This window comes from Piliocolobus tephrosceles, chromosome 12, assembly GCF_002776525.5.
Source record: "Piliocolobus tephrosceles isolate RC106 chromosome 12, ASM277652v3, whole genome shotgun sequence".
NCBI lineage: Eukaryota > Metazoa > Chordata > Mammalia > Primates > Cercopithecidae > Piliocolobus > Piliocolobus tephrosceles.
Window position 1 is genome coordinate 47,375,631 of NC_045445.1, and position 27,702 is coordinate 47,403,332.

Genomic DNA, 27,702 nt, shown 5'->3' on the forward strand with positions numbered 1-27,702 from the left:
ATCAATGGTAGTTTTCAACTATCCTAAATCTGAAAATGCATATTCAAGCAAAGTAACACTAAAGCATTGTATTAGTTTCCTGTAGTTGCAGTAACAAATTATCATAATTTAGTGGCTTAAAACAACACAAGTTTATTCTCTTACTGTTCTGGAAATCAGAAGTCTATAATCAAGGCATTGGCAATACTGTGCTCTTTCTGGAGTCAGTAGGGGAGAATCCCTCTCCTTACCTTTCCCAGCTTCTAGAGGGTGTCTGCATCCCTTACCACCTAGCCTCTTCCTTGTATCACCGCAACCTCTTGCTTCCACTGTCACATCCCTTATTGTACTGTGGTCAAATCTACCTCTCTCTCCCTCTTATAAGGACACTGCAATTATGTTTTGAATCTAGCTGGATAATCCAGGATAATGTCCCCATCTCATGACCCTTAACTTAATTATATCTGCAAAGTCCTTTTTGCCATATAAGGTAATATTCACAGGTTCAAGGGAATAGATATCTTAGATATCTTTGGGGGGCCATTATTCAGCCTACTTCTAGAATCAAATACATATAAAAAGTCAATAAGGTTCATAAATGACAATAAAAGCATACTTAGGAAGAACATTTAGCCTGAACAATGGCTTGGTAGCACTGCTTTAAAACAAGTAGCATTTAAAAGTCATGAATGTACCTTGTCTCCTTGTTTCAGTGTGCGTAGTTGAAGCTTTCCAATAGCTTTTTTAGCATCTGCCTTTAATTGCCTCTGTAAAAAAAAACAGCAGGCATTAGAAAAACTATTTTTTAAAAGAAGTATGATGAAAAAGATAGAGAGGATCAATAAATGTTTATCAGGCAAAAGTCAATATACAAACGAATTTTAAAAGATAAAACTTAATTATCCATAATAAATGTCCCATTTACCTAATATCAGGCAGGATTTTCCAACTTACTGAGACTTTTCACTTATTATGGTTCCCTACTTTCTTAAACAATACTGTTGGGACCATAATGGTAAAAATACATTTCCCCCACCCCTAATGGATTCAAATGCTATTAATTTTCAAAGCAATCTTCCTATTTGTAAGCTCAGAGGACATTAACATGCATTTTTTCCAATTTCCTTTTTGAATCATGTCTTGTTTGGTGGAAAGTGCATAGGATTTGGATTCAAATGGTTCAAAATCTGACTTTGTCACTTACTCAATGAATAACCCAGCACAAGCCATTTAATTATTTGAGCTTGTTTACTTATCTATAAAATGAGGGTAGTACCAACCTTTACACTGTTTGGTATTAAGAAAAATATTGGTGTTTATAACCACGATTGCTTTGTGAAGAAGATTGATTCTGAGAGTGGTCACCTTTTATTGTTTCATTGAGCATATATCTAGATGTGTCTGGATATGCGAAAGCAAGCCACAGGCTCATTTATGGAATAAGAACTAAAACATTATGCATAATTGAGTCAGAAGTGAAGTTGGGGTGTGGGAAGAATCTCCCAGATGAGGGAAAGACTATAAAGAGAGTCTATATAGTCCAATAACATTGTCCCTCTAGGTGGGGTGAACCAGCCAGAGGAAAAAATCCCAGGTGATATTTGTTAAGATATTTGGCATCAATTTGAAGTTATTGGTGATGCTGCAAATACTTCATTCCCCTTCACTAAAGTCTACTACATACATGAATGTCTCAAGTGAATATAATATACATATGAATTGAAGTAGAGGCTAAGTATAACACTTGGTAGATGCTGTGTTGATATGGTGAATATTTGTCCCCTCCAAATCTCATTGAAGTGTGACCCCCAATGTTGGAGGTGGGGCGTGGTGGGAGGTATTTGGGTCATGGAGGAGGATCCCTCATAAAGGGCTTAATGCCGTCCTTATGGTAATGAGTGAGTTCTCAGTTCACGCTGGTTGTTTAAAAGAACCTGGCATCTGCTCCCTCTCTCTCACCCTGTGACATGCGTGCTCCCGCCTTTCCTTTCTTCCATGATAGGTAGCTTCCTGAAGCTTTCACCAGAAGCAGAGGTTGGCACCAAGCTTCTTATATAGCTTGCAGAACCATGAGGCAAATCAACCTCTTTTTTAAAATAAATTACCCAGCCTCAGGTATTCCTTTACAGCAACACAAACCTGACTAATACACGTGTGAAACATAATAGTAGCATGTGCAGGATGGCAAGATAAGTGATCTTTCTATTTTGAACTGTAAAATGAACATACTTAGAAATTCGGCAAAAAGTAGGCCCCCAGAACCAGAGATCATTTTGAGAATGTAAGCAGCTTCCTTCCTATATGTACCCCCATCTCCAGCTGACATTTATGTTACATGAAAATTAGAGATAATATAAGTATTTAGTATAATGTCTGGCATATAGCAGACACTCAAGAAAATGTTTATTACATAAAATGTAAACTACCATTCATCAATAAGCATAACAGGTACTTGCCAATGTATATTTGCTACAAATGCTACAAATATTTGTAGCTACAAATGCTACAAGTATTTGTAGCAAATATATTTTGGAAGGTAGGAATCCATAAATATCAGTATGTGAGGAATCTCCTTGATGTTCAAATCTGTCTCCTATGTAAGATATCATTTTGTGAAAGATATTTAACTTAACGCCAAGGAGAATATTAGCCAAAGGATTTCTTTGCTGTCACAGGAAAAGCAGAAACCTCTCAGATTATTACCTGACCAGCAAATAAGCCTATCAGAAACAGTGAATAGGAAGGCCTAGATTCTAAGAAGGAAAAGAGGTGATAATCAACACACTTTCACTCCCATTTTGGGACATAATTGTGAACTAAAAAAATTCTATGATGGGACTTAATTTCAGCACAAATATCTTCCCTTCTATTTTGTTACTTGTAAGATAATAATAGAGTGACAGTGAACAAAGGTACACCTAGGATCTTTAGATTACCGAGCCCGACATCTAATCAGACAGAGAAGAAAACTGATGCTCAAAGAGGAAGAATGTCTTGCTCGAAATATCAGAGCTAGTGTCAGCCCCACTGAAGTCCAGAGTTATATCAAAGTAGCCATTTGTTTTGACTGTAGCATGGAGTAGGAAACTACTCCTACCATTTCCTTACAATACACAGTTGTTATACAGTTTAAAAATTTTTTATATCCATTACCTCATTTAATCCTCACAACAACCCCCAGAAGAAGGTAATATCCTCATTTTAGAGATGCTCAAGTGGAGGGTTGAAAAACTAAAACAACTTATTCAAAAGGGAATGCAGCATCTAAATAATAAAGCTGGTACTGGAACTCTGCTCTTCATATTCCAAGAGTCCATTACAATATAACCATCCATAACTCAGTTGTCTTTTGATGTTTTTCTAGCTTCTGGATTCCAGGGTCTGTCAAACTGTGGCAATCCTTCCACCTGTATGCCTACAGGGTCCTGGTCCTGGCCCACACACCTACACTTCACTACTTTCTTTTCACACAGATCATGAGTCAGCTGGACATCGAGAGGAGAAAAATGCAAATGAGAAAAAAATAGAGCCAGCAAGAAGAAATGGGAAAAAATGTAATGTAGTTGATGATGTCTTTCAGAATCATTTTGCTCTTTGTCCTTAAAGCAATTCTAATTTAGGTTTAGGCAACAAGCTGTATAACACAGTTGGGGAAAGCTCTCATAAGGAAATGATACCTCTTTAGGGTATTTACTTGATTCAATCTATACAGTCCGATTTCTCATTGCAAAATATTCCATTCAATATAATATAAATGTCTGAATCTCCAGTGCTAGTGCTTATCAGTTTATCAGGCATTAATGCCAAATATATAACTTTCTTAATTATAGCCAAGACTATAATGCAAATTAATTTGAAATGTAGGATCAAAGGGAAACTTTGTATATAATGTCTGAGTCTATGCCCAGGAGAACAGTAGAACTTGCATTAAGGCCAATGCTAGAAAATGATGGTGGGTGAGAATACAAAAAATAAAAGAATAGGGCAAAATCCAAAAATACCAGAAGACACTAGACAAGAGATTTGATTTTAAAGGATCTCTAAAAGATTTACAGCATAGCATAAACTAAGGTTTAACAAAGCAGCCTTAGAATAAAAATGTGTTTAAAAGAAAATTTGAATATTTTCAACAGCTCTTACTGGGCTTATATAAAGAAAAGTTATTTTCTTTAAATATGGATGCAAGACAAGTGATTTTAGTAAAAAGCACAAACTGTATTTTTAGAGCTTAAAGGAAAGTCACTCGCAAAAACTGCCTCACGATATTCAAGATAGTACTCAAGATATTTCACTGTGACACTGATAGCAAAAGATCCAAGATGCATGCTTCCCTCTAAAAAAAAAAAAAAAAAAAACTGAAATATAGGAACACCATTAGGACCCAGTAGATTATATTCAATACATATGTTTGAACAACATTATGTCAACTTTTGAGTGCCCAAATATACCTCAACATTTAAAGACAATATGCCCCATGCGAACTGTAATTTGTACCTTACTCCTTAAAAAACAGAATTTCAAGAATGTATCTACATTATTATACAAATTACATGGGATACTTTTCCAATGCCTTGCTACCATATCAGAATTTCCTTAGTCTACAAATTCTAATAACACATCATTTCCACCTCTTATCTTGTTCAGGAATTGTATTATTAATGTGCCTTTCTCTCTTGAGTAGCAGGAGGACTGGGCCTTAGTCACTTAGAAAAAAATTCCCCAGTGGCTAGAGTTTGCTCAAAAACTATTTTCTGAATTTAGAAAATATAAACAGACTTTCTTGATTTTCTCATGCAAGACACTTCTCATTTCAATTATTAAAAGTCTCTACTCCATTAAGTTTGGGGAAAGAAAGGTTTAGACATTAATTGAGCCTTTGCCATGTGTCAGGTTGTAAGCTTTTTACATGTGTCATCTTGTTTAATCATTAACAACATTGTGAAATAGTTATTTCAACATCCAAGTTTTACAGACAAGAAAAGTAAGGTTCAGAAGCTTGACTAAAGTCCAGACAGCTGGTTAGTTTCAGAGCTGTGATTCAATTCAAGCCCAGGTTCTCTCTGGCTTTAAAGCCCATGATCTCTCCACTATTGTACACTGCCTCCATTGTGTAATGGCAAAGAAGCCTTTAAAAGGCTTCACATTCCTTGTGAAGAAGACAAACGAAGGAAATTTTAAAAACCCCTTCAAAGCCAGCAATTATCCAATCTTAAAATTCTTCCCAAACTAGCTATTTACTGTGATTTGGGGAATTTTAAAAAGCAAGTACATTATGTCAAACGCCTTTTGCCTTTCCCTTCCTCCTCTCTAATCCTAAGAGATACCTGGTCTAAGAATATTTGGCAGTAGAACTGAAGACTAATTCAAAGAAGCTGGTTGTTGGCCAATTTTCTTAACAGAAGCTTAATGTGACTATTCTGACTAATCAAAAGCTGAATTTGCTCTAGTTAGTGAAGAATCTCGACTATGTTTTTTTTTTTTTTTTTTTTTTTTCTTGGTTCTGAATGGAAATGTATTGGGGTTGAAGATAAAATGTCAAACTAATGATCATTCTTTATTACAATGTTCAATTTTGAAATTATGGTGAATGCAAAGATATTCTACCTAGTTCATTGGTGTATTTGTATCCAATTAGGTAAAATATATGTTTCAGTCTAGTGATTTGTCAGCCTGACTTTTGGTCCCAGGGCATTCAGCTTTTAACTTAACTGAAACCCACATGAATAGTATTAAGTATGTAGTCAAACCTAATTACTTGATGGAGGACAGCGTGTGCAAAAAGCAAGAAAGGAGAGAGATATAAGCAAACTAGATTTTTCTGAAGTCACCATATTTTACAAACAAATATTTTCCTAAAAATGTGGTTAAGAGTTTTAACACAAGATATTTAAAATCAAGAATTATAGTAAGAGGATTCTTTTCCTCAGATATATTCCTAGGACAAAATAAAAGTCTGAGCCATGTGGCTGTTTAGGTATATGAGAACTACAAGAAATCTATTTTATTCAATAAAACTTATCCATAATATTTGAGTGAAAGTATTCCTACAGGTAAGAGGAGGTGCAGACTATAAAATAGCTTCCCATGAATCTATGGAACTACAGACCACTCCCATGAAGAACATAACTGTGAGCAGTGTAAGAAAATACACTGTAAGGAAGAACCATGAAGAAAGGGGGAATTTGACTCAGTAGATAGGTTATAGCTCAGATTATAGCAGTTTTTCAAAGAAATGTGATTAACACCCTTTAGAATTTGTGGTCTAACTTCAAGTTTGTATCCTTTGACCAACATCTCCCCATTTCCCTAACCTCCCTGGCAACCACTTCTCTGTTCTCTGCATCTATGAGTTCAAAATTTTTAGATGAATAAATCCTGAGGATCTGTTATACAGCATGGTTTACTTGAAATTTGCTAAGAAAGTAGATCTTCAGTATCCTCACCACACACACATAAACACACACACACGTAACTATGTGTAGGGATAGATGTGTTAATTAATTTATGTTAGTCATTTTACAATTTATATGTACATCAAATCATAATGTTGTACACCTTGAATATATACAAATTTTATTTATCAATTATACTTCAATAAAGCTGGAAAAAGAATTAGTGATATAAATGTAAAATTAGAGTAAGTGAATATATAAAAATCCTGAGACCCATTATAAGTGCTTTCTTTTGTTCAGTGAGAAAGTAAGAAGAAAGAGAAAGACTGTAAATCTAAGTCCTACTTAGACAAGGATTTAATCTACTCTTCTTACACAAGAGTCAAAATTCTCATGGTTTCTGTAAAAGACCCTGAACTACTCTCAAATGTAGGCAGAAATAGATACATACATGTGAACACACGAACTGCAAAAGTATGTATGTTAATAGTGGTACAGTGTGCAGGTACTTAATGAATCCTCCAGGTAATTTCGTGTACTAGCGGAGTAGAAAAAAACTTAATGTAACCAGAAATAGTTTAGATAATTTTTAGTAGTGCTTTAAGTTGAAGCACAGATTTTAAGATATTAATGTAGCCTAGTCCTTCCTCTTCTGAGAACACACAGGAGTGCCCTTTCTCTCTGGCAGCAAACTACAGAAATGTGTGGCATATCTCTGCCCAGAGAACCAATTTAAGTGTTGGGGTCCAAGACTCAGATGAAGGGACTGCTTACTAGGTGCATCCTGCTAGCAACTGGCCATGTTGGTGAAACTCAGGACCCCAACAATGAAACTAGGATATCAGCAATCTTGATTGTTGTGAAAAGCAACTCTGACAGGCTGGTATAACATGGTCCATTGTTCCAGGTGTATATAACAAAATTATCAATCACTAACATAAAGACCACTTTGAGAGCCACATTCCCAGGGTTGGCCAGGGGCCAATCATGGTTCCCTTGAGGACATGCCAGGAGTAAGCAACTACATCTGTTGTGTTACCCTTTTCCTCACAATCCATCCAGTTGGTCAAAGACTTTTTATAATGAAACTTTCAATGCAGTAACTGTTTGTACAGTATTTATATATTATCACTTCAGTTAGTACAGTAGTCAGTATAGTTACTATACAGTAACTATACAGTTAGCATAGTATTTATATACAGTGTACTATATACAGTATACAGTTGACCCTTGAACAACATGGCAGTTATGGGCACTGACCCTCACACAGCCAAGACTCCACATATAGCTTTTGACTCCCCCAAAACTTAACTACTAATAGTCTACTGTTGACTGGAAGCCTTACTGATAACATAAACAATTAATAAACACATATGTTGTATGTTATATAAGTTATATACTGTGTTTCTATAATAAAGTAAATTAGAGAAAAGAAAATGTTATTAAGAAAATCATAAGGAAGAAAAGAATATATATTTAAAGACAGGGTCTCACTGTCACCCAGGCTGGAGTATGGTGGCATGATCTTGGCTCACTGCAACCTCTGCCTCCTGGGCTCAAGTGATTCTTCCACCTCAGCCTCCCAAGTAGCTGGGACTACAGTCACATGCCACCATGCCTGGCTAATTTTTCTATTATTTGTAGGGACAGGGTTTTGCCATGTTGCACAGGTTGGTCTTGAACTCCTGGGCTCAAGCGATCCACCTGCCTCGGCCTCCCAAAATGCTGGTACGACAGGCGTGAGAGAAAACATATTTTCTCTTAATTAAGGGGGCGTGGATTATCATGAAGGCCTCCATCCTTCTTTCTTCACATTTACTAGGCTGCGGAGGACAAAAAGGATATATTGGTCTTGCTGCCTCAGGTGTGGCAGAAGTGGAAGAATATCCACGTATAAGTGGATTCACGTGGTTGAAACCCAAGTTGTTTAAGGATCAACTGTATATACTGTTCAGTTAGCACAGTATTTATATATAAGGTACCATAAGAACAACATAAGTCTACTTAATACTTGCAGAAGCCAACAAGGAGTGGAAACAGGTTCAAAGGAACAATTCATCCCATGTATGAGACCATCACAAACATCTTTACATTATTATACCAATTTAATTATCCATTTATTCCCTTGATTTATGGCCACTTGAACTTTGTGATAAACTTGCACAGAGCTATTTAATATAGTAATGAACTAAATCATTCTAATTCTTCTTCATGCCAGTCACTCTCCCTTGGTATCACACTGTGAAGAGTTTTTAGTTCAATTTCTCAAATACATTTCATTACCATATGATTTATTTATATAAGATAGTTGAATTTTACTAACAAACAATACCAGTATTACACCATATCAGAGTATGGTTATGATACAGTGTGGTTTGGTTACAAAAAAATCTGGAAATGTCACAGAAATATTTATTAAACCTTCCTAGAATTAGCCTTTGCCCATATGCCAGATATGATGAGGAACAAATGCTGTCACGAGTGGCAATCATTCTGTCATTTCTAGGTTCCATGTTAGCTGAGGACAAAGTCAATCATTTGTCTCAACTTATATTATTATAAAGTTATAGGTTCTTGTTAACTTTGTACAGCAAGGCCATTTCCCTCCCATGGGAGTACATGGGTATCTTTCAGTATCAGTTCTATTCCTACTGGCCTTATTTTTGGCCCATCCTTTGGTCAAGACCAGACAGAGATCAGCAGTCCAAGTTGCAAGTTTACAAAAAAGAAAAAACATCCATAAATTTGGGGATCTGCATGTGTCTCAGTGATTCTCTGCCTGAGCTTCTGCAGCTAAAAATGGAAGGCCATTACCCCCATGGCTACTTGGGGATCACTTTTAAGTAAAATAATAGATTCTGTCATGTTAGAGTATATTCTCTTTCCCAATATTGATTCCTAGCATTCTCTAGCATTATGTGTTGGGTCTGTGTGATCAGTTTATCAAAGCTTTATGACATTTCCAAGTGGATTCCCATTCTTTTCCCTCCTCTTGGAAGATGATTTCCTTCAAATCTATTTTAGTTAGTAAATCATTTTCCTCTGAAAGTCACTCTTCATTAAAAGTAAATTCAGCTTTTCACATTATATCCATGCCAGCTCCTATTTCACCTACAGCCCTCTTTTATTTCACTGGTCAATGTTTAATCCAACACATGCATTGTTGCTATTGAGTATTAACTGCTTGAATACAATTAGAATACATTTACTGTATCCGAAAATGTTTGGTCCTCCGTGCTAGAGTCAAGTGTATAGTGGTTACTCCTAAATGTAGTTTAATTTGTATACGCCATAAGGTTTCCCATAATCTTTCTTGTCTCAAGTTAGGGTTGTTCCCAGCAGGGACACGAAACTAACTTATAAGACTTAATATGTTATTTTCATTTATAATCCATTGATACTTTTTTGTTCTGTTTAAAAGCTATGTATCTACAAAACAGGGATGATATGTGTTCTTACACATCACACTACAACATATGAGGCTATTCCATCTGGGGGCTCATCTGAGCATTCAGTCATCAGAATTTATGGTTACAGTTATCAGTTTCCTGACATTATATATCATGTATCATAACCTTCAGAAGGTTATGAAATTCTTGAATATATTAAACTTGCCTAACATTCTAATGAAGCCAAATTTCTCTAACACAGCTTCATCGCCATTTCTACCAGTAAAATGGAGATAATATAGTTAAATGTTTACTGATAGTTATAATCAGCATATGCATTAAGTTCCACCTTTTAAAAATTAATACTAAGTCATGAGAATATATAAATGACATTCTAGCACTCTCAAATATTTACAAGCAAAAAGGATTATCAGCCATATATTTAATCTTTTAGTCCCCAAAGGATAAACAGATATAGTCCAGTAAGTAATTTTTAAAAGCCCCTTCAAAAGCCTTCTCCAATAGATGAGAAGTTTTAATGCTATTCTTGACCATTTCTACAGAGGTTAATTTTCATAAGATGTATTATAAACTATGAAAATTAAATGAGTAGACCAGAGCTAAATGTCCAATGAAGCTCTGTAACACCAAAGTTCTTTATAAACCTTATTATTTTTTGATGGGGTTTAATGCTGTGTCAATAAATTTATTATAGCACCGAGAATACAGAAACCCATGCCCCACCATGAACATATTCAAACCAAACACTCTTGTCATTGTAACTATAACCTTTGAAGAGTTAGTCAGACTGGACACCAATTTCCTTCCAGCCTCGCAGATAAAAAAAGAGCACAATATACAAATGTCAAATATTAACACAGTGTGATACTACTGAGTGGCCTGGTACGGGAATTTTAAACATCTTTTTGACCTCAGCTAGTATCAGGCTGAACCTGCCACCAATGTGATAAGCTGCTTCTCCAAGGAGGATAGAAGTCAATTAACTTTAAACACTGAGATAAACATTACTTATTACCATATGCTGGTATCTAATCTTTATGAAGTTTTTATAATAAAATTTCAATTTCTCATGTATTCCTAAATTAAATTAACTTTCTTGCTATATAAAAATCCTCACTGCTCCTTTCACCCCCTAAATAAATTGAATTTATTCTCACTTATTGGAGGAAGAGGACATGAAGTGGCCAGAAATCAACTGCCTTTAGAGAAACTTCTCAGTACATATAAAAATGTATTTTCATCTGAAAGCATTAAATCCCTACTGAGCTTTCTAAAGAAGTGGCACACCATTCCGCTGTTATACTGAGAACACCTGAAGGGAGGGGAGGAGGAGGTAAGAAATCATGGTGACCTTGACTGGGGTGGAAGCAATGGAAGTAATAAGAAATAATCAAATTCTGGATATATAATGAAGGTAGAAATAACATGATTTGCTGATAGAGTTTACATGGGAGATGAGAGAATAAAAGGAATAAAGAACAACTTCAAGGTTTTTGGCCTGGGGTCAAGAGAAAATCTTTTGAAAATGGGAGCAATAATACTATGTTTGCATGTTGGTGGAAAAGATCCAGAGGAGGGGAGAAATTGTTAAAGTAGGAGAGTGAGAGAGGACAATTTCTGGAGTGATGTCCTTGAGTATACAAAAGACAAAAATAATCTTGTACCTGAGTGAAAGAGTTAGCCTTTGCAAAGGAACAGTTCATCCATAAAAACAGAAGACAAAGCAGAGGAATAGGATAGACTCAGATGAAGATAGATGAGAAGATGTGGAAGTATTATTGATTGCTTCAATTTTCTCAGTAAAATAAAATACAAATTGAGAGTAAAGTTGGAGGAGGTGTTGGAGAAAGGGAAAGGAACACATATGGTTAGTCAACAATAGGAAAGTAAATGGCCAAGGAAACATAGTGTGATTCCTGGGTAGCGTTAAGGGCCCACTCTGATTTTATGGTCACAAACTTAAAATGAGATCAGTCAGTACAGCTGTAAATGCCTTTCTGATACTTCAGCTGTGCAAGGCACAGACATAGAGTAGGTGGGAAGTAGATTTAACCAGGGTTGGATTTGTTTTGCCAGCAACCATAACAAAGAGAAACAAGGGCCAAGGGAACTGAAGATGTATGCATGGGAGTGACCATGGAATTTAAGCTGGGTAAGGAGAAATGTGAGGATATCAGGAGGCTGAGGGGGACAATTTAATGGTGGCAGGATCAATGCCATACAACCATAGGTACTTTACTGTTCAATAATGCTTTGGTATTTTTGCTGTTGTTTCTATACCTTGTACCTTTTTATACACTGTTATAACATGGTAGAAACTATTAATATTTGACTCCATTTGAAGCCTAACAGCATATCATGCACAATTAGATCTTCTAACCTGCCTTCTCAGCCTAGTCCCTCTTCTCAGCCCCACCCCCACATGCAAATACAGACATACACATAAAATAATAGTGGTTACCTTTGGGCGATGACTATAGTTATGTTGTTATATCAGGTTTTAGGTGACTTTTTTCCTGTGCACTTTCTAATTTCTAAGTTTTCTATATTGAGTATGAAATGTTTTTGTATTTTAGAAAAAAATATTTAAAAGAACATGTGTGTTTACACCCATATATAATTAAATGCTGGATGTGCTCTCTAATGAGGTGTTAGAAGATTTAATCAGGTAGGATTAAGTTCTTTGACAAATATAGAAAATAAAACATTTGAGAAGAGCTGACATACTTTAAAAACTACCAGATTTTGTAAAACATATGGAGAGATCATTGTCTAGCAAGTAAAATGTATTAAAATGTAGGACCCTGAAACAACAATTAGAATAGTAATTTTTTTTTTAATATTGGAAGAAAGGACCATTACAAACCTGCTTCCTGCTTTGAGCTCTTGCATTCCGTAGCCTTCGAGCAGAATAAAAGATAAAATAGCCCACAGTAGCTGCCGTAATAATAAAAAAGGACACAGAAACGAAAAAAATTGAATAGTGATTCACCCAAGGGCCGTGTTTTTTCCCTACTTCTATGACCATTGTCACTTGTATGCCTCTTTGAATAGATTGTAGAATTTTTGTGCCTTTCAGATTGCCGATCATGATTGCGACAATGTCTCCTGCACCTGTAAAGGAAAACAAATTCAGTTTTAGTTTGGTGAAACATTCTTAGTATAATAACCCAATTGCCAAAATGATTTTAAATGGGTCTCAATGAGACAAAGGATGGATACTCATTCATTCAATTAACATTTTTGAGCACCTACTATCTATATAAAATTTGTAGACTATATAAACATCCATGAGATTTGGTTACTGATCTTAGGGTACTCATAACTTAGTAAGGAAGCTATTATATACAACACTTCCCCCTCCTCAGATTAACTATCTATAGTTCAACAGTATTGCCTTTGAGACCCAATTTGCATCTTATATGAAGGTTTGCTTAAAGACAAATAGTCTCCCGAATTGTAGAAAATAGGGCTTATATCATAGGGAATCTAATATTTGGGGAATACAGAAATATTTCCCAATTTATAAGATGATAAACTATCTCAGGAGCTCACTACTAGCATGTATAAGGATTTACATATTGGGATAGTAATTTGAGCCAAACAATGTTTACAAATCCAAATGTACAAACTATACATACGTCCATGATGTACCATTTTTCTATATCCTCAAAAGCCATATAAAACTTGCTCAAGGTGTTCTAAGGGTTTACATGGACCTGATCAGGTTAGCAATGAAGATAACATATAGAAATGCACATTTCTATTCACTACCAATTAAAGACAAGCCTAAAATAAGACTAATCTTATTACTAAAGGTCTAATTATCTATAATACTTACCTCTGCACCAACAATTATATAAGTTTTGTGGAAAAAAATAAAGTACAAAAGTTATCTTTCCCAATGTTGTAAGAATGTCAGATTGCTCATGCCATTCCAAGGCTTATCAAAGTTTATATTCCTTCTAGTCTATATGACCTGAGACCAATAATCTTAAGCAAAGGAATAGCACTTATGTAATGTTAAGGTATAACCAACCAGAGAAACCTCCCACTGATATTAAGTTAAGGAGCTAATCTGAGTTAATGATCAAACTCCAATCTGGAATAAATACAAATACACACATACAACTCTAAAAGGACTTTTAGAGGAGGATCCAAGATGGCCAAATAGGAACAGCTCCAGTCTGCAGCTCCCAGCGTGAGCGACACAGAAGATGGGTGATTTTTGCATTTCCAACTGACATATCGGGTGCATTTCACTGGGGCTTGTCAGACAGTAGGTGCAGCCCACAGAGCAGGGTGGGGCATCGCCTCACCCAGGAAGTGCAAGGGGTCAGGGAATTCCCTTTCCTAGCAAAGGGAAGTCCTGACAGACAGTGCCTGGAAAATCGGGACAGTCCCACCCTAATACTGCCCTTTTCCAACGGCCTTAGCAAATGGCACACCAGGAGATTATATCCCGTGCCTGGCTCAGAGGGTCCCATGCCCATGGAGCCTCACTCACAGCTAGCACAGCAGTCTGAGATCGAATTGCAAGGCAACAGGAAGGCTGGGGGAGGGGCATCCACCATTGCTGAGGCTTGAGTAGGTAAACAAAGAGGCCAGGAAGCTCAAACTGGGTGGAGCCCACCGCAGCTCAAGGAGGCCTGCCAGCCTCTGTAGACTCCATCTCTGGGGGCAGGGCATAGCTGAACAAAAGGCAGCAGAAACTTCTGCAGACTTAAACGTCCCTGTCTGACAGCTTTGAAGAGAGTAGTGGTTCTCCCAGCACGGAGTTTGAGATCTGAGAATAGACAGACTGCCTCCTCAAGTGGGTCTCTGACTCCCGAGTAGCCTAAATGGGAGATAACTCCCAGTAGGGGCTGACTGACACCACATACAGCCGGGTGCCCCTCTGAGATGAAGCTTCCAGAGGAAGGATCAGGCAGCCACATCTGCCGTTCTGCAATATTTTCTGTTCTGTAGCCTCCGCTGGTAAAACCCAGGCAAACAGGGTCTGGAGTGGACCTCCAGCAAACTCCAACAGACCTGCAGCTGAGGGTCCTGACTGGCAGAAGGAAAACTAACAAACAGAAAGGACATCCACACCAAAACCCTGTCTGTATGTCACCATCATCAAAGACCAAAGGTAGATAAAACCACAAAAATGGGGAGAAACCAGAGCAGAAAAGCTTAAAATTCTAAAAATCAGAGTGCCTCTTCTCCTCCAAAGGAACACAGCTACTTGCCAGCAACGGAACAAAGCTGGATGGAAAATGACTTTGACGATTTGAGAGAAGAAGGCTTCAGATGATAGGTAATAATAAACTTCTCCAAGGTAAAGGAGGATGTTCAAACCCATTGCAAAGAAGCTAAAAACCTTGAAAAAAGATTAGACAAATGGCTAACTAGAATAAACAGTGTAGAGAAGTCCTTAAATGACCTGATGGAGCTGAAAACCAAGGCAAGATAACTACGTGATGCATGCACAAGCTTAAGTAGCCGATTCAATCAAGTGGAAGAAAGGGTATCAGTGATTGAAGATCAAATGAATTAAATGAAGCAAGAAGAGAAGTTTAGAGAAAAAAGAGTAAAAAGAAATGAACAAAGCCTCCAAGAAATATGGGACTATGAGAAAAGACCAAATCTACGTCTGATTGGTATACCTGAAAGTGATGGGGAGAATGGAACCAAGTTATAAAATACTCTTCAGAATATTATCCAGGAGAACTTCCCCAACCTAGCAAGGCAGGCCAACATTCAAATTCACGAAATACAGAAAATTCCACAAAGATACTCCTTAAGATGAGCAACTTCAAGACACATAATTGTCAGATTCACCAAAGTTGAAATGAAGGAAAAAATATTAAGGGCAGCCAGAGGGAAAGGTCGGGTTACCCACTAAGGGAAGCCCATCAGAGTAACAGCAGATCTCTCGGCAGAAACTCTATAAGCCAGAAGAGAGTGGGGGCCAATATTCAACATTCTTAAAGAAAAGAATTTTAAACCCAGAATTTCATATCCAGCCAAACTAAGCTTCATAAATGAAGGAGAAATAAAATCATTTACAGACAAACAAATGCTAAGAGATTCTGTCACCACCAGGCCTGCCTTACGAGAATGCCAGAAGGAAGCACTAAACATGGAAAGGAACAACCAATACCAGCCACTGTGAAAACATGTCAAATTGTAAAGACCATCAATGCTAGGAAGAAACTACATCAACTAACGAGCAAAATAACCAGCTAACATAATAACGACAGGATCAAATTCACACATAACAATATTAACCTTAAATGTAAATGGACTAAATGCTCCAATTAAAAGACATAGACTGGCAAATTGGATAAAGAGTCAAGACCCATCCATGTGCTGTATTCAGGAGATCCATCTCAAGTGCAGAGACACATATAGGCTCAAAATAAAGGAATGGAGGAAGATCTACCAAGCAAATGGAAAGCAAAAGAAAGCAGAGGGTGCAATCCTAATCTCTGATAAAACAGACTTTAAACCAACAAAGATCAAAAGAAACAAAGAAGGTCATTACATAATGGTAAAGGAATCAATTCAACAAGAAAAGCTAACTATCCTAAATATATATGCACTCAATACAGGAGCACCCAGATTCATAAAGCAAGTCCTTAGAGACCTACAAAGAGAGACTTAGACTCCCACACAATAATAATGGGAGACTTTTTAACACCCCACTGTCAACGTTAGACAAATCAAGGAGACAGAAAGTTAACAAGGATATCCAGGATTTGCACTCAGCTCTGCACCAAGTGGACCTCATAGACATCTACAGAACTCTCCACCCAAATCAACAGAATATACATTCTTCTCAGCACCACATCACACTTATTCCAAATTGACCACATACTTGGAAGTAAAGCACTCCTCAGTAAATGTAAAAGAACAGAAATTATAACAAACTGTCTCTCAGACCACAGTGCAATCAAACTAGAACTCAGGACTAAGAAACTCACTCAAAACTGCTTAACTACATGGAAACTGAACAACCTGCTCCTGAATGACTACTGGGTATGTAACGAAATGAAGGCAGACATAAAGATGTTCTTTGAAACCAATGAGAACAAAGACACAACATACCAGAATCTCTGGGACACATTTAAAGCAGTGTGTAGAGGGAAATTTATAGCACTAAATGCCCACAAGAGAAAGCAGGAAAGATCTAAAATTGACAACCTAACATCACAATTAAAAGAACTAGAGAAGCAAGAGCAAACACATTCAAAAGCTAGCAGAAGACAAGAAATAACTAAGATCAGAGCAGAACTGAAGGAGATAGAGACAAAAAAAAAAAAAAAAAAACACTCCAAGAAATCAATGAATCCAGGAGCTGGTTTTTTGAAAAGATCAACAAAATTTATAGAGCACTAGCAAGACTAATAAAGAAGAAAAGAGAGAAGAATCAAATAGATGCAATAAAAAATGATAAAGGGGATATCACCACCAATCGCACAGAAATACAAACTACCATCAGAGAATACTATAAACACCTCTACACAAATAAACTAGAAAATCTAGAAGAAATGGATAAATTCCTGGACACATACACCCTCCTAAATGTAAAGCAGGAAGAAGTTGAATCCCTGAATAGACCAATAACAGTTTCTGAAATTGAGGCAATAATTAATGGCCTACCAACCAAAAAAAGTCCAGGACCAGACAGATCCACAGCCAAATTATACCAGAGTTACAAAGAGGAGCTGGTACCATTACTTCTGAAACTATTCCAATCAATAGAAAAAGAGTGAATACTCCCTAATTCATTTTATGAGGCCAACATCATCCTGATACCAAAGTCTGGCAGAGATACAACAAAAAAAGAAACTTTTAGACCAATACCCCTGATGAACATTGATGCAAAAATCCTCAGTAAAATACTGACAAACTGAATCCAGCAGCACATCAAAAAGCTTATCCACCATGATCAAGTTGGCTTCATCCCTGGGATGCAAGGCTGGTTCAACATATGGAAATCAATAAATGTAATCCATCATATAAAGAGAACTAAAGACAAAAATCACATGATTATCTCAATAGATGCAGAAAAGGTCTTCGACAAAATTCAACACCCCTTCATGCTAAAAACTCTCAATGAACTAGGTATTGATAGAACATATTTCAAAATAATAAGAGCTATTTATGACAAACCCACAGCCAATATCATACCGAATGGGCAAAAACTGGAAGCATTCCCTTTGAAAACTGGCACAAGACAGGGATGCCCTCTCTCACCACTCCTATTCAACACGGTGTTGGAAGTTCTGGCCAGCACAATCAGGCAAGAGAAAGAAAGAAAGGGTATTCAATTAGGAAAAGAGGCTAATTGAATTAATCCCTGATTGCAGATGACATGACCGTATATTTAGAAAACCCCATCGTCTCAACCCAAAATCTCCTTAAGTTCATAAGCAACATCAACAAAGTCTCAGGATACAAAATCAGTGTGCAAAAATCACAAGCATTCCTATACGCCAATAACAGACAAACAGAGAGCCAAATCATGAGTGAACTCCCATTCACAATTGCTTCAAAGAGAATAAAATACCTAGGAATCCAACTTACAAGGGATGTGAAGGACCACTTCATAGAGAACTACAAACCAAAATAAGAGAGGACACAAACAAATGGAAGAACACTCTATGCTCATGGATAGGAAGAATCAATATTGTGAAAATGGCCATACTGCCCAAGGTAATCTACAGATTCAATGCCATCTCCATCAAGCTACCAATGGCTTTCTTTGCAGAGTTGGAAAAGGCTACTTTAAAGTTCATATGGAACCAAAAAAGAGCCCACATTGCCAAGACAATCCTAAGCCAAAAGAACAAAGTTGGAGGCATCACGCTGCCTGACTTCAAACTATACTACAAGCCTACAGTAACCAAAACAGCATTGTACTGGTACCAAAACAGAGATATAGACTAATGGAACAGAACAGAGCCCTAAGAAATAATACCACACATATACTACCATCTGATCGTTGACAAACTTGACAAAAACAAGAAATGGGGAAAGGATTCCCTATTTAATAAATGGTGCTGGGAAAACTGGCTAGCCATATGTAGAAAGCTGAAACTGGTTCCCTTCCTTATACATTATACAAAAATTAATTCAAGATGGATTAAAGACTATTTTTTTTAGAATAAAATCTTATTTATTTTGCCAATCCTCAGCCAATCTTGATGATTCTTTCTTTCTTTTCTTTTTTTTTTTATACTTTAAGTTCTAGGGTACATGTGCATAGCGTGCAGGTTTGTTACATATGTATACTTGTGCCATGTTGGTGTGCTGCACCCATCAACTCATCAGCACCCATCAATTCATCATTTATATCAGGTATAACTCCCAATGCAATCCCTCCCCCCTCCCCCCTCCCCTTGATAGGCCCCAGTGTGTGATGTTCCCCTTCCCGAGTCCAAGTGATCTCATTGTTCAGTTCCCACCTATGAGTGAGAACATGCAGTGTTTGGTTTTCTGTTCTTGAGATAGTTTGCTAAGAATGATGGTTTCCAGCTGCATCCATGTCCCTACAAATAAGACATTCATACAGCCAACAGACACATGAAACAATGCTCATCATCACTCGCCATCAGAGAAATGCAAATCAAAACCACAACGAGATACCATCTCACACCAGTTAGAATGGCAATCATTAAAAAGTCAGGAAACAACAGGTGTTGGAGAGGATGTGGAGAAATAGGAACACTTTTACACTGTTGGTGGGATTGTAAACTAGTTCAACCATTATGGAAAACAGTATGGCAATTCCTCAAGGATCTAGAACTAGATGTACCATATGACCCAGCCATCCCACTACTGGGTATACACCCAAAGGATTATAAATCATGCTGCTATAAAGACACATGCACACGTATGTTTATTGCGGCACTATTCACAATAGCAAAGACTTGGAATCAACCCAAATGTCCATCTGTGGCAGACTGGATTAAGAAAATATGGCACATATACACCATGGAATACTATGCAGCCATAAAAAAGGAAGAGTTTGCATCCTTTGTAGGGATTAAAGACTTAAATATTAGTCCTAAAACCATAAAAACCCTAGAAGAAAACCTAGGCAATACCATTCAGGACATAGGCATGGGCAAGGACTTCATGACTAAAACATCAAAAGCAATGGCAACAAAAGCCAAAATTGACAAATGGGATCTAATTCAACTAAAGAACTTCTGCACAGCAAAAGAAACTACCATCAGAGTGAACAAGCAACCTACAGAATGCGAGAAAATCTTTTCAATCTACCCATCTGACAAAGGGCTAATATCCAGAATCTACAAAGAACTTAAACAAATTTACAAGAAAAAAATCAAACAACCCCATCAAAAAGTGGGCAAAAGATATGAACAGATACTTGTTAAAAGAAGACATTTATGCAGCCAACAGAACATGAAAAAAATGCTCATCATCACTGACCATCAGAGAAATGCAAATCAAGACCACAATGAGATACCATCTCACACCAGTTAGAATGGCGATCATTAAAAAGTCAGGAAACAACAGATGCTGGAGAGGATGTGGAGAAATAGGAACACTTTTACACTGTTGGTTGGATTGTAAACTAGTTCAACCATTGTGGAAGACAGTGTGGTGATTCCTCAAGGGTCTAGAACTAGGAATACCATTTGACCCAGCCATCCCATTACTGGGCATATACCCAAAGGATTATAAATCATGCTGCTATAAAGACACATGAAATGTATGTTTATTTCGGCACTATTCACAATAGCAAAGATTTGGAACCAACCCAAATGTCCATCAATGATAGACTGGATCAAGAAAATGTGGCACATATACACCATGGAATACTATGCAGCCATAAAAAAGGATGAGTTCATGTCCTCTGTAGAGACATGGATGAAGCTAGAAACCATCACTCTGAGCAAACTATCACAAGGACAGAAAACCAAACACCACATGTTCTCACTTATAGGTGGGAATTGAACAATGAGAACACTTGGACACAAGGTGGGGAACATCACACACCAGAGCCTGTCATGGGGTGGAGGGAGGGGGGAGGGATAGCATTAGGAGAGATACCTAATGTAAATGACGAGTTAATGGGTGCAGCACACCAACATGGCACATGTATACATATGTAACAAACCTGCACGTTGTGCCCATGTACCCTAGAACTTAAAGTATAACACACAATAACAACAACAATAGCAACAAAATAAAATAAAAGGACTTTTAGCCTAGAATTTTAATACAAAAATACTGAATGTCTGAAATGTAGTACCTTCTGTTGTATCTTCTTCCAATATGAGTATATGATCCAAATATTTGTTAAGGGTCTGGATGTAATTTTGCCAGAGAGTGCCCCTTTTTCCTATTTATTTGGGGGCTTTAAGTTTTTAGCTACAGCACTAAAATCACAGACATTATTTGTCTTTTCTTTTCTCTAAAAGCCATCGCTCTGGAAAATATTAAAATAGTATTCACAGTTTTAATTTTCAAATTAAGGGTAAAAACCTTAAATGGCAATGTACATGGTAAAATTGTTACTCAAGCAACCCCTTAAATTTATGGTCCTCAGTAACCAGTTTTCAAAAGATGAGGCCAAAAAGAAATATCTCATAGTATACTAAGATTCTCTCTTTATTTGAAGTTATTAACTTAACTTTTTTTTTTCAAAGGGTTTTATTATAGATCCTTAACATTCCAAAAGACACTATTTTTACATAATAGCCACTTAGTTCAGCCCTTTTTAATAACTCTACTTGTCCGGAGCCATAACGCCCAGAGTTAGCCGACCTCTGTTGCTTGATCTCCGCAAAGCGGAGACAAAATGGCACATTTCCGGGTTCTTCATTATAAACCTTTCCTGTGCGCGCCCAAACCTTTCCCGCGTGCGCAACCCTTTTCGCGCCCAGAAAGATATGCAGCCTACGGCGCAGATGCGATCCCGCGCCCGGGAAAATTACAAACCCATGGCGCATGCACAATTGTAATTTGAGAAGACCCGGCCCCCCCCCCCGTCACCGCCCTTGCCCAACCTCTTCCCCTGCCAGCCTATATAAGGCATCGCACCACCATTATTAAACGAGACTTGATCAGGCTATTTGTCTTGTCTCCATTTCTCGTGTTTTCTTGTCTCCTCCATTCCCACTCCCCCTTCCAGGGCCCGTTCGACTGTCCCGCGGGTCGGGACACCTGGCGCCTGAACAGGGACCTGGACACGGGGGAAGAAGTGAGGAAGAAGGCACTAAAGTCGGCCAAAAGTGAAAGTGGAAGAAAAACTCCTCCGGACGTCGCGGGAACCTGCCGCGTTGGAACCAGAGGTAAGTAATAGTGTCTGATTATGGGACAAGAATTAAGCCAGCATCAGATTTATGTAGGGCAATTAAAAGAGGCTTTAAAAGCACGAGGAGTAAAGGTTAAAAGTAATGATTTGTTTAAATTTTTTTGATTTTGTAAAGGATACCTGCCCTTGGTTTCCATAAGAGGGAACCATTGACATAAAGAGGTGGCGTAGAGTGGGAGACTGTTTTCAAGATTATTATAGTACTTTTGGACCAGAGAAGGTCCCGGTGACAGCCTTTTCCTATTGGAACTTAATCAGAGATATAATAGATAAAAAGGAAAAAGAAAAAGATCCTGAGGTAATGGCGGTGAGAGGCAGCTCCCAAACCGACCTTGAAAAACCCACACCTAGTAAAGAAATAGACTTGATATCACTACGGAGCAATGAAGAGGAGGCTGGGGCCCCCTCAATAACAAATATAGAAACATCAAATAAGGAAAAGCCCAGAAAATACCCAGTTTTACCTACAACTAATGAAAACAAAAGTGAAAATAACCTTAACTGTTCAGAAGTAGACTGGGATAATTTGGAGGAAGGGGCAGCAAAATATCATAGTTCTGACTGGCCACAAACTTTTACTTATCCTCCTCCCTATATTAAGGCTTCTGCTCCCGCAGTTATGGCAGTAATAGACCCAAAAGAGGAGCTTAGAGGAAAAATTGCATAACTTGAAGAGCAAATAAAGCTTGAAGAAATACATCAGTCTTTAATCACTAGATTGCAGAAATTAAGGATAGGAAGTGAGAGCGTTCAATACCCTAAAGGAATAGAGAAACACTCTCACCCTCAGAGACCCAGACAGCATGTCCCAAAAGAAAGGTCGTTTGGTAGTAGGGATAGGGAGGATTCTTCTCCTCGAGATGTTTTTCCAGTAACTGAAACTACAGATGCGCAGGGCCAGGCCTGGGGGCACCACAATGGGTTTGAATTTACTGTAATAAAAGAACTAAAAACCGCTGTCTCACAATACGGAGCTACTGCCCCGTATACCCTGGCCATAGTCGAATCTGTGGCCGAAAATTGGCTCACTCCCATAGATTGGAATACCTTAGTTAGAGCAGTTCTTTCCGGAGGTGACCATCTGATTTGGAAGTCAGAATTTTATGAAAATTGTAGAGATACGGCCAAGAGAAACCAACAAGCCGGAAATGGTTGGGGTTTTGATATGCTAACTGGCTTGGGTAAATACACAGAAACCGATGCTCAGATGCAGTACGATCCTGGACTGTTTTCTCAAATCCAAACAGCAGCTACCAAAGCCTGGAGAAAACTCCCTGTTAAAGGGGATCCAGGAGCCTCACTCACGGGGGTCAAACAGGGACCTGATGAGCCTTTTGCAGACTTTGTATGTAGACTTTTGACCACGGCCAGCAGAATATTTGGAAATGCCGAGGCAGGGGTGGATTATGTAAAACAGCTAGCTTACGAAAACGCTAACCCGGCTTGTCAGGCAGCAATCAGACCTTATAGAAAGAAAACAAACTTAACAGGCTACATCCGCCTCTGTTCAGACATAGGGCCCTCATATCAACAGGGCTTGGCTATGGCTGCTGCCTTTAGTGGACAAACCGTAAAAGACTTCCTCGCTAGTAAAAATAAGAATAGCAAGGGGTGCTTCAAGTGCGGAAAAATAGGGATTGTAAGGGAGAGCTAGCTAAGACCTTAGAGGCAAAAGCTCCAGGCCTCTGCCCTAGGTGTAAAAGAGGAAAACATTGGGCCAACGAATGTAAATCTAAAATTGACAATCAAGGAAATCCCCTAACACCTCAACAGGGAAATGGATTGAGAGGCCGGCCCCAGGCCCCAAAACAAGCTTATGGGGTGGTCAGTTTTGTACCAACCAGCCACAATCCGTTTCACAGCTTAGCAGAGCAACCCCAGGAAGCGCAGGATTGGACCTCTGTTCTGCCTCCCACACAGTATTAACCCCTGAAATGGGACCACAGGCCCTAGGTACGGGTATATATGGGCCCCTACCCTCAAACATGTTTGGATTAATCCTAGGAAGAGGCAGTGCCACTATAAAAGGCCTACAGGTCTTTCCGGGAATAATTGATAGTGATTATATAGGCGAAATCAAAATCGTGGCCAAGGCTATTGACAACATCATTATCATTCCTCAAGGGAATAGAATAGTGCAGTTACGCCTGTTACCATTGCTAAAAACAGCTAATAAAGTCCAATCGCCCCTAAGGGAAAAGGGAGGATTCGGATCCTCAGACATCTACTGGGTACAGCCCATTACTAATCAAAAACCCTCTCTAACCTTATGGCTAGATGGAAAATTATTTACAGGACTAATAGACACAGGGGCCGATGTAACAATTATTAAACAACAAGATTGGCCCGCCAGTTGGCCCACTTCAGAGACCTTAACAAATTCACGAGGAATTGGGCAAAGTAATAACCCTAGACAAAGTTCCAAATATCTCACCTGGAGAGATCAAGAAAGTAATTCCGGTCTCATTAAGCCATTTGTTATCCCTGATTTGCCTGTTAACCTTTGGGGTAGAGATCTTCTCTCCCAAATGAGGGTCATGATGTATAGTCCAAATGATATAGTTACTGTACAAATGTTGGCTCAGGGCTACCACCCTGGGAAAGGGTTAGGAAAAAGAGAAGATGGCATTTTACAGCCAATCCCAGCCATAGGAAAATTAGATAAAAGGGGGCTTGGAAATTTTTAACTGTGGCCATTGACATGCCTGCACCCCAGAAAAGTGCTGACCCAATCACTTGGAAGTCAGATGAACCCGTTTGTGTTGATCAATGGCCACTAACCAATGAGAAGCTTGCCGCTGCAGGAACAATTAGAGGCAGGACACATTACAGAAAGCAACTCTCCTTGGAACACCCCCATATTCGTCATAAAAAAGAAATCTGGAAAGTGGAGACTCTTACAAGTTTTGAGAGCAGTAAATGCTACTATGGTTCTTATGGGCGCCTTACAACCAGGGCTACCTTCTCCAGTTGCAATCCCTCAAAGATATTTTAAAATTATCATAGACCTTAAAGATTGCTTTTTTACAATTCCCCTTCATCCTACTGGCCAAAAACGATTCGCCTTTAGCTTACCATCTGTAAATTTTAGAGAACCAATGAAACGTTATCAATGGAAAGTATTACCTTAAGGTATGGCCAACAGTCCCACCTTGTGTCAAGAATATGTGGCTACAGCCATACACTCGGTTAGAGAGACAAATGTATGGAAACAAATTTGGAAACAAATGTATATTATACACTATATGGATGACATTCTTATAGCAGGACAAGTAGGAGAACAAGTTTTACAGTGTTTTACTCAACTCAAACAAAAACCACAGCGGGGTTACAAATAGCTCCAGAAAAAATACAACTACAAGACCCTTACACATATTTAGGTTTTCAAATAAATGGACCTAAAATTACTAATCAAAAGGCAGTTATCCGTAAAGATAAGTTACAAACCCTCAATGATTTCCAAAAGCTCCTTGGAGACATAAATTGGCTTCGATCCTACTTAAAACTCACCACGGGAGACTTAAAACCTTTATTCAACACCCTGAGAGGTGATCCCAACCCTAAGTCCCTTAGGTCTTTATCAAAAGAAGCTCTTTTATCACTTAATAAAATAGAGGCGGCCATTGCTGAGCAATTTATTACTAACATAAACTATTCACAGTCATTAACCTTTTTAATCTTTAACACAACACTGACGCCTACTGGTTTATTCTGGCAAAATAACCCAATTATGTGGGTCCATTTGCCTTCATCTCCCAAAAAGGTATTACTCCCCTATTATGATGCCATGGCAGATTTAATCATCTTAGGTAGAGAAAATAGCAAAAAGCATTTTGGAATTGAACCCTCTACGATCATACAACCTTATTCTAAGCCACAAATCCATTGGCTAATGCAAAACACTGAAACGTGGCCGATTGCTTGCGCCTCTTATGCCGGTAACTTAGATAACCATTACCCACCAAATAAGCTTATCCAATTTTGTAAGCTACATGCTTTTGTCTTTCCTCATGTCATCAGTAAAACACCTTTAGACAATGCCTTATTAGTATTCACTGATGGGTCATCCACAGGAACTGCTGCATATACCTTTGCTGACACTACTGTTAAATTCAAAACCAGCCAATCCTCGGCTCAGCTAGTAGAATTGCAGGCCCTAATTGCGGTGCTGTCAGCCTTCCCTGATCAGGCCCTTAATATTTATACCGATAGTGCATACTTAGCTCATTCAATACCTTTACTTGAGACTGTAGCACAAATCAAACATGTGTCAGACACAGCCAAATTATTTTTACAATGCCAACAATTAATACATGACAGATCAACTCCCTTCTTTCTTGGACATATTAGAGCTCACTCTGGATTGCCAGGACCCCTATCCCAGGGCAACCAAATGGCTGACATGGCAACCAAAACAATAGCCATAACTACAAACACAAACCTAACCCAAGCACAAGCCACTCATGCCTTACATCATCTTAATGCTCGAACTCTAAGATTAATGTTTAAAATAACTAGAAAACAAGCAAGACAAATAGTCAAACAATGTCAGACTTGTGTAACACACCTACCAGTCCCTCACTTAGGAATTAACCCAAGAGGACTAGCTCCCAACATGATCTGGCAAATGGATGTCACTCATTATTCAGAATTCGATAACTTAAAATACATCCATGTATGTATAGATACATTTAGTGGATTTATACTGGCCACCCTACAAACAGGCGAAGCTACCAAACATGTCATAGCTCATCTACTACACTGTTTTTCTATAATTGGAAAGCCTAAACAACTAAAAACAGACAATGGTCCTGGCTATACATCCAAAGCCTTCCAAGACTTCTGCCTCAAATTGCAAAGAAAACACATTACTGGAATTCCCTATAACCCTCAAGGACAAGGAATAGTTGAAAGAGCACACCTATCCTTAAAAACCACCATTGACAAAATAAAAAAGGGAGAATGGTACCCTACTAAGGGCACCCCTAGAAACATACTTAATCACACACTTTTTATTTTGAATTTTTTAAATTTAGATGATCTGAACAAATCAGCAGCCGATCGATTTTGGCATTCTGAATCAAAAAAAACAATTTGCCATGGTTATGTGGAAAGACCCATTAGACAACACATGGCATGGTCCAGACCCAGTGTTAATCTGGGGAAGAGGCTCAGTTTGTGTTTTTTCCCAAACCCATGATGCAGCCAGAGGGCTGCCAGAGCGACTGGTGAGACAGGTACCTAACAATAGCCAATCCAGGGAGTAACTCTCTCCCTGAGAGTATCTTTTCCTTCTATTGCAGAGATGAACTTCAACTACTGGCCCCTCTGGACCTTAGTGCTGACTTGCCAAGTACTCCAGGTTCATGCCGGCTTCGGTGATCCACGTGAGGCCCTTACGCATATACAACAACGGCACGGTAAGCCCTGTGATTGCTATGGGGGATATGTGACCTCCCCTCCAAATAAGTACCTCTCAACTGTGTCCTGCTCCGCTCACACAGCATACCTGCCTAGTGACTCCCTCAAATGGAGGTGTGTGTCAACCCCTAGGATATCTGACGGAGGGGGCGTTACAACTTGC

General features: G+C 38.3%; 1 protein-coding gene across 2 annotated transcripts in view; it reads right to left on the bottom strand.

Annotated features, from left to right (window-relative positions):
• The window catches only part of RNF128 (ring finger protein 128), a 112,152-nt gene that overhangs the window by 10,331 nt on the left and 74,119 nt on the right, over positions 1-27,702 (bottom strand). For both annotated transcript variants that reach the window (XM_023203048.1, XM_023203047.1), the window contains exons 2-3: positions 12,648-12,895; positions 675-746 (exon numbers count right to left, since the gene is read on the bottom strand). In XM_023203048.1, the coding sequence (XP_023058816.1) occupies positions 675-746; positions 12,648-12,895 (320 nt within the window). The remainder of the gene's footprint in view (positions 1-674; positions 747-12,647; positions 12,896-27,702) is intronic.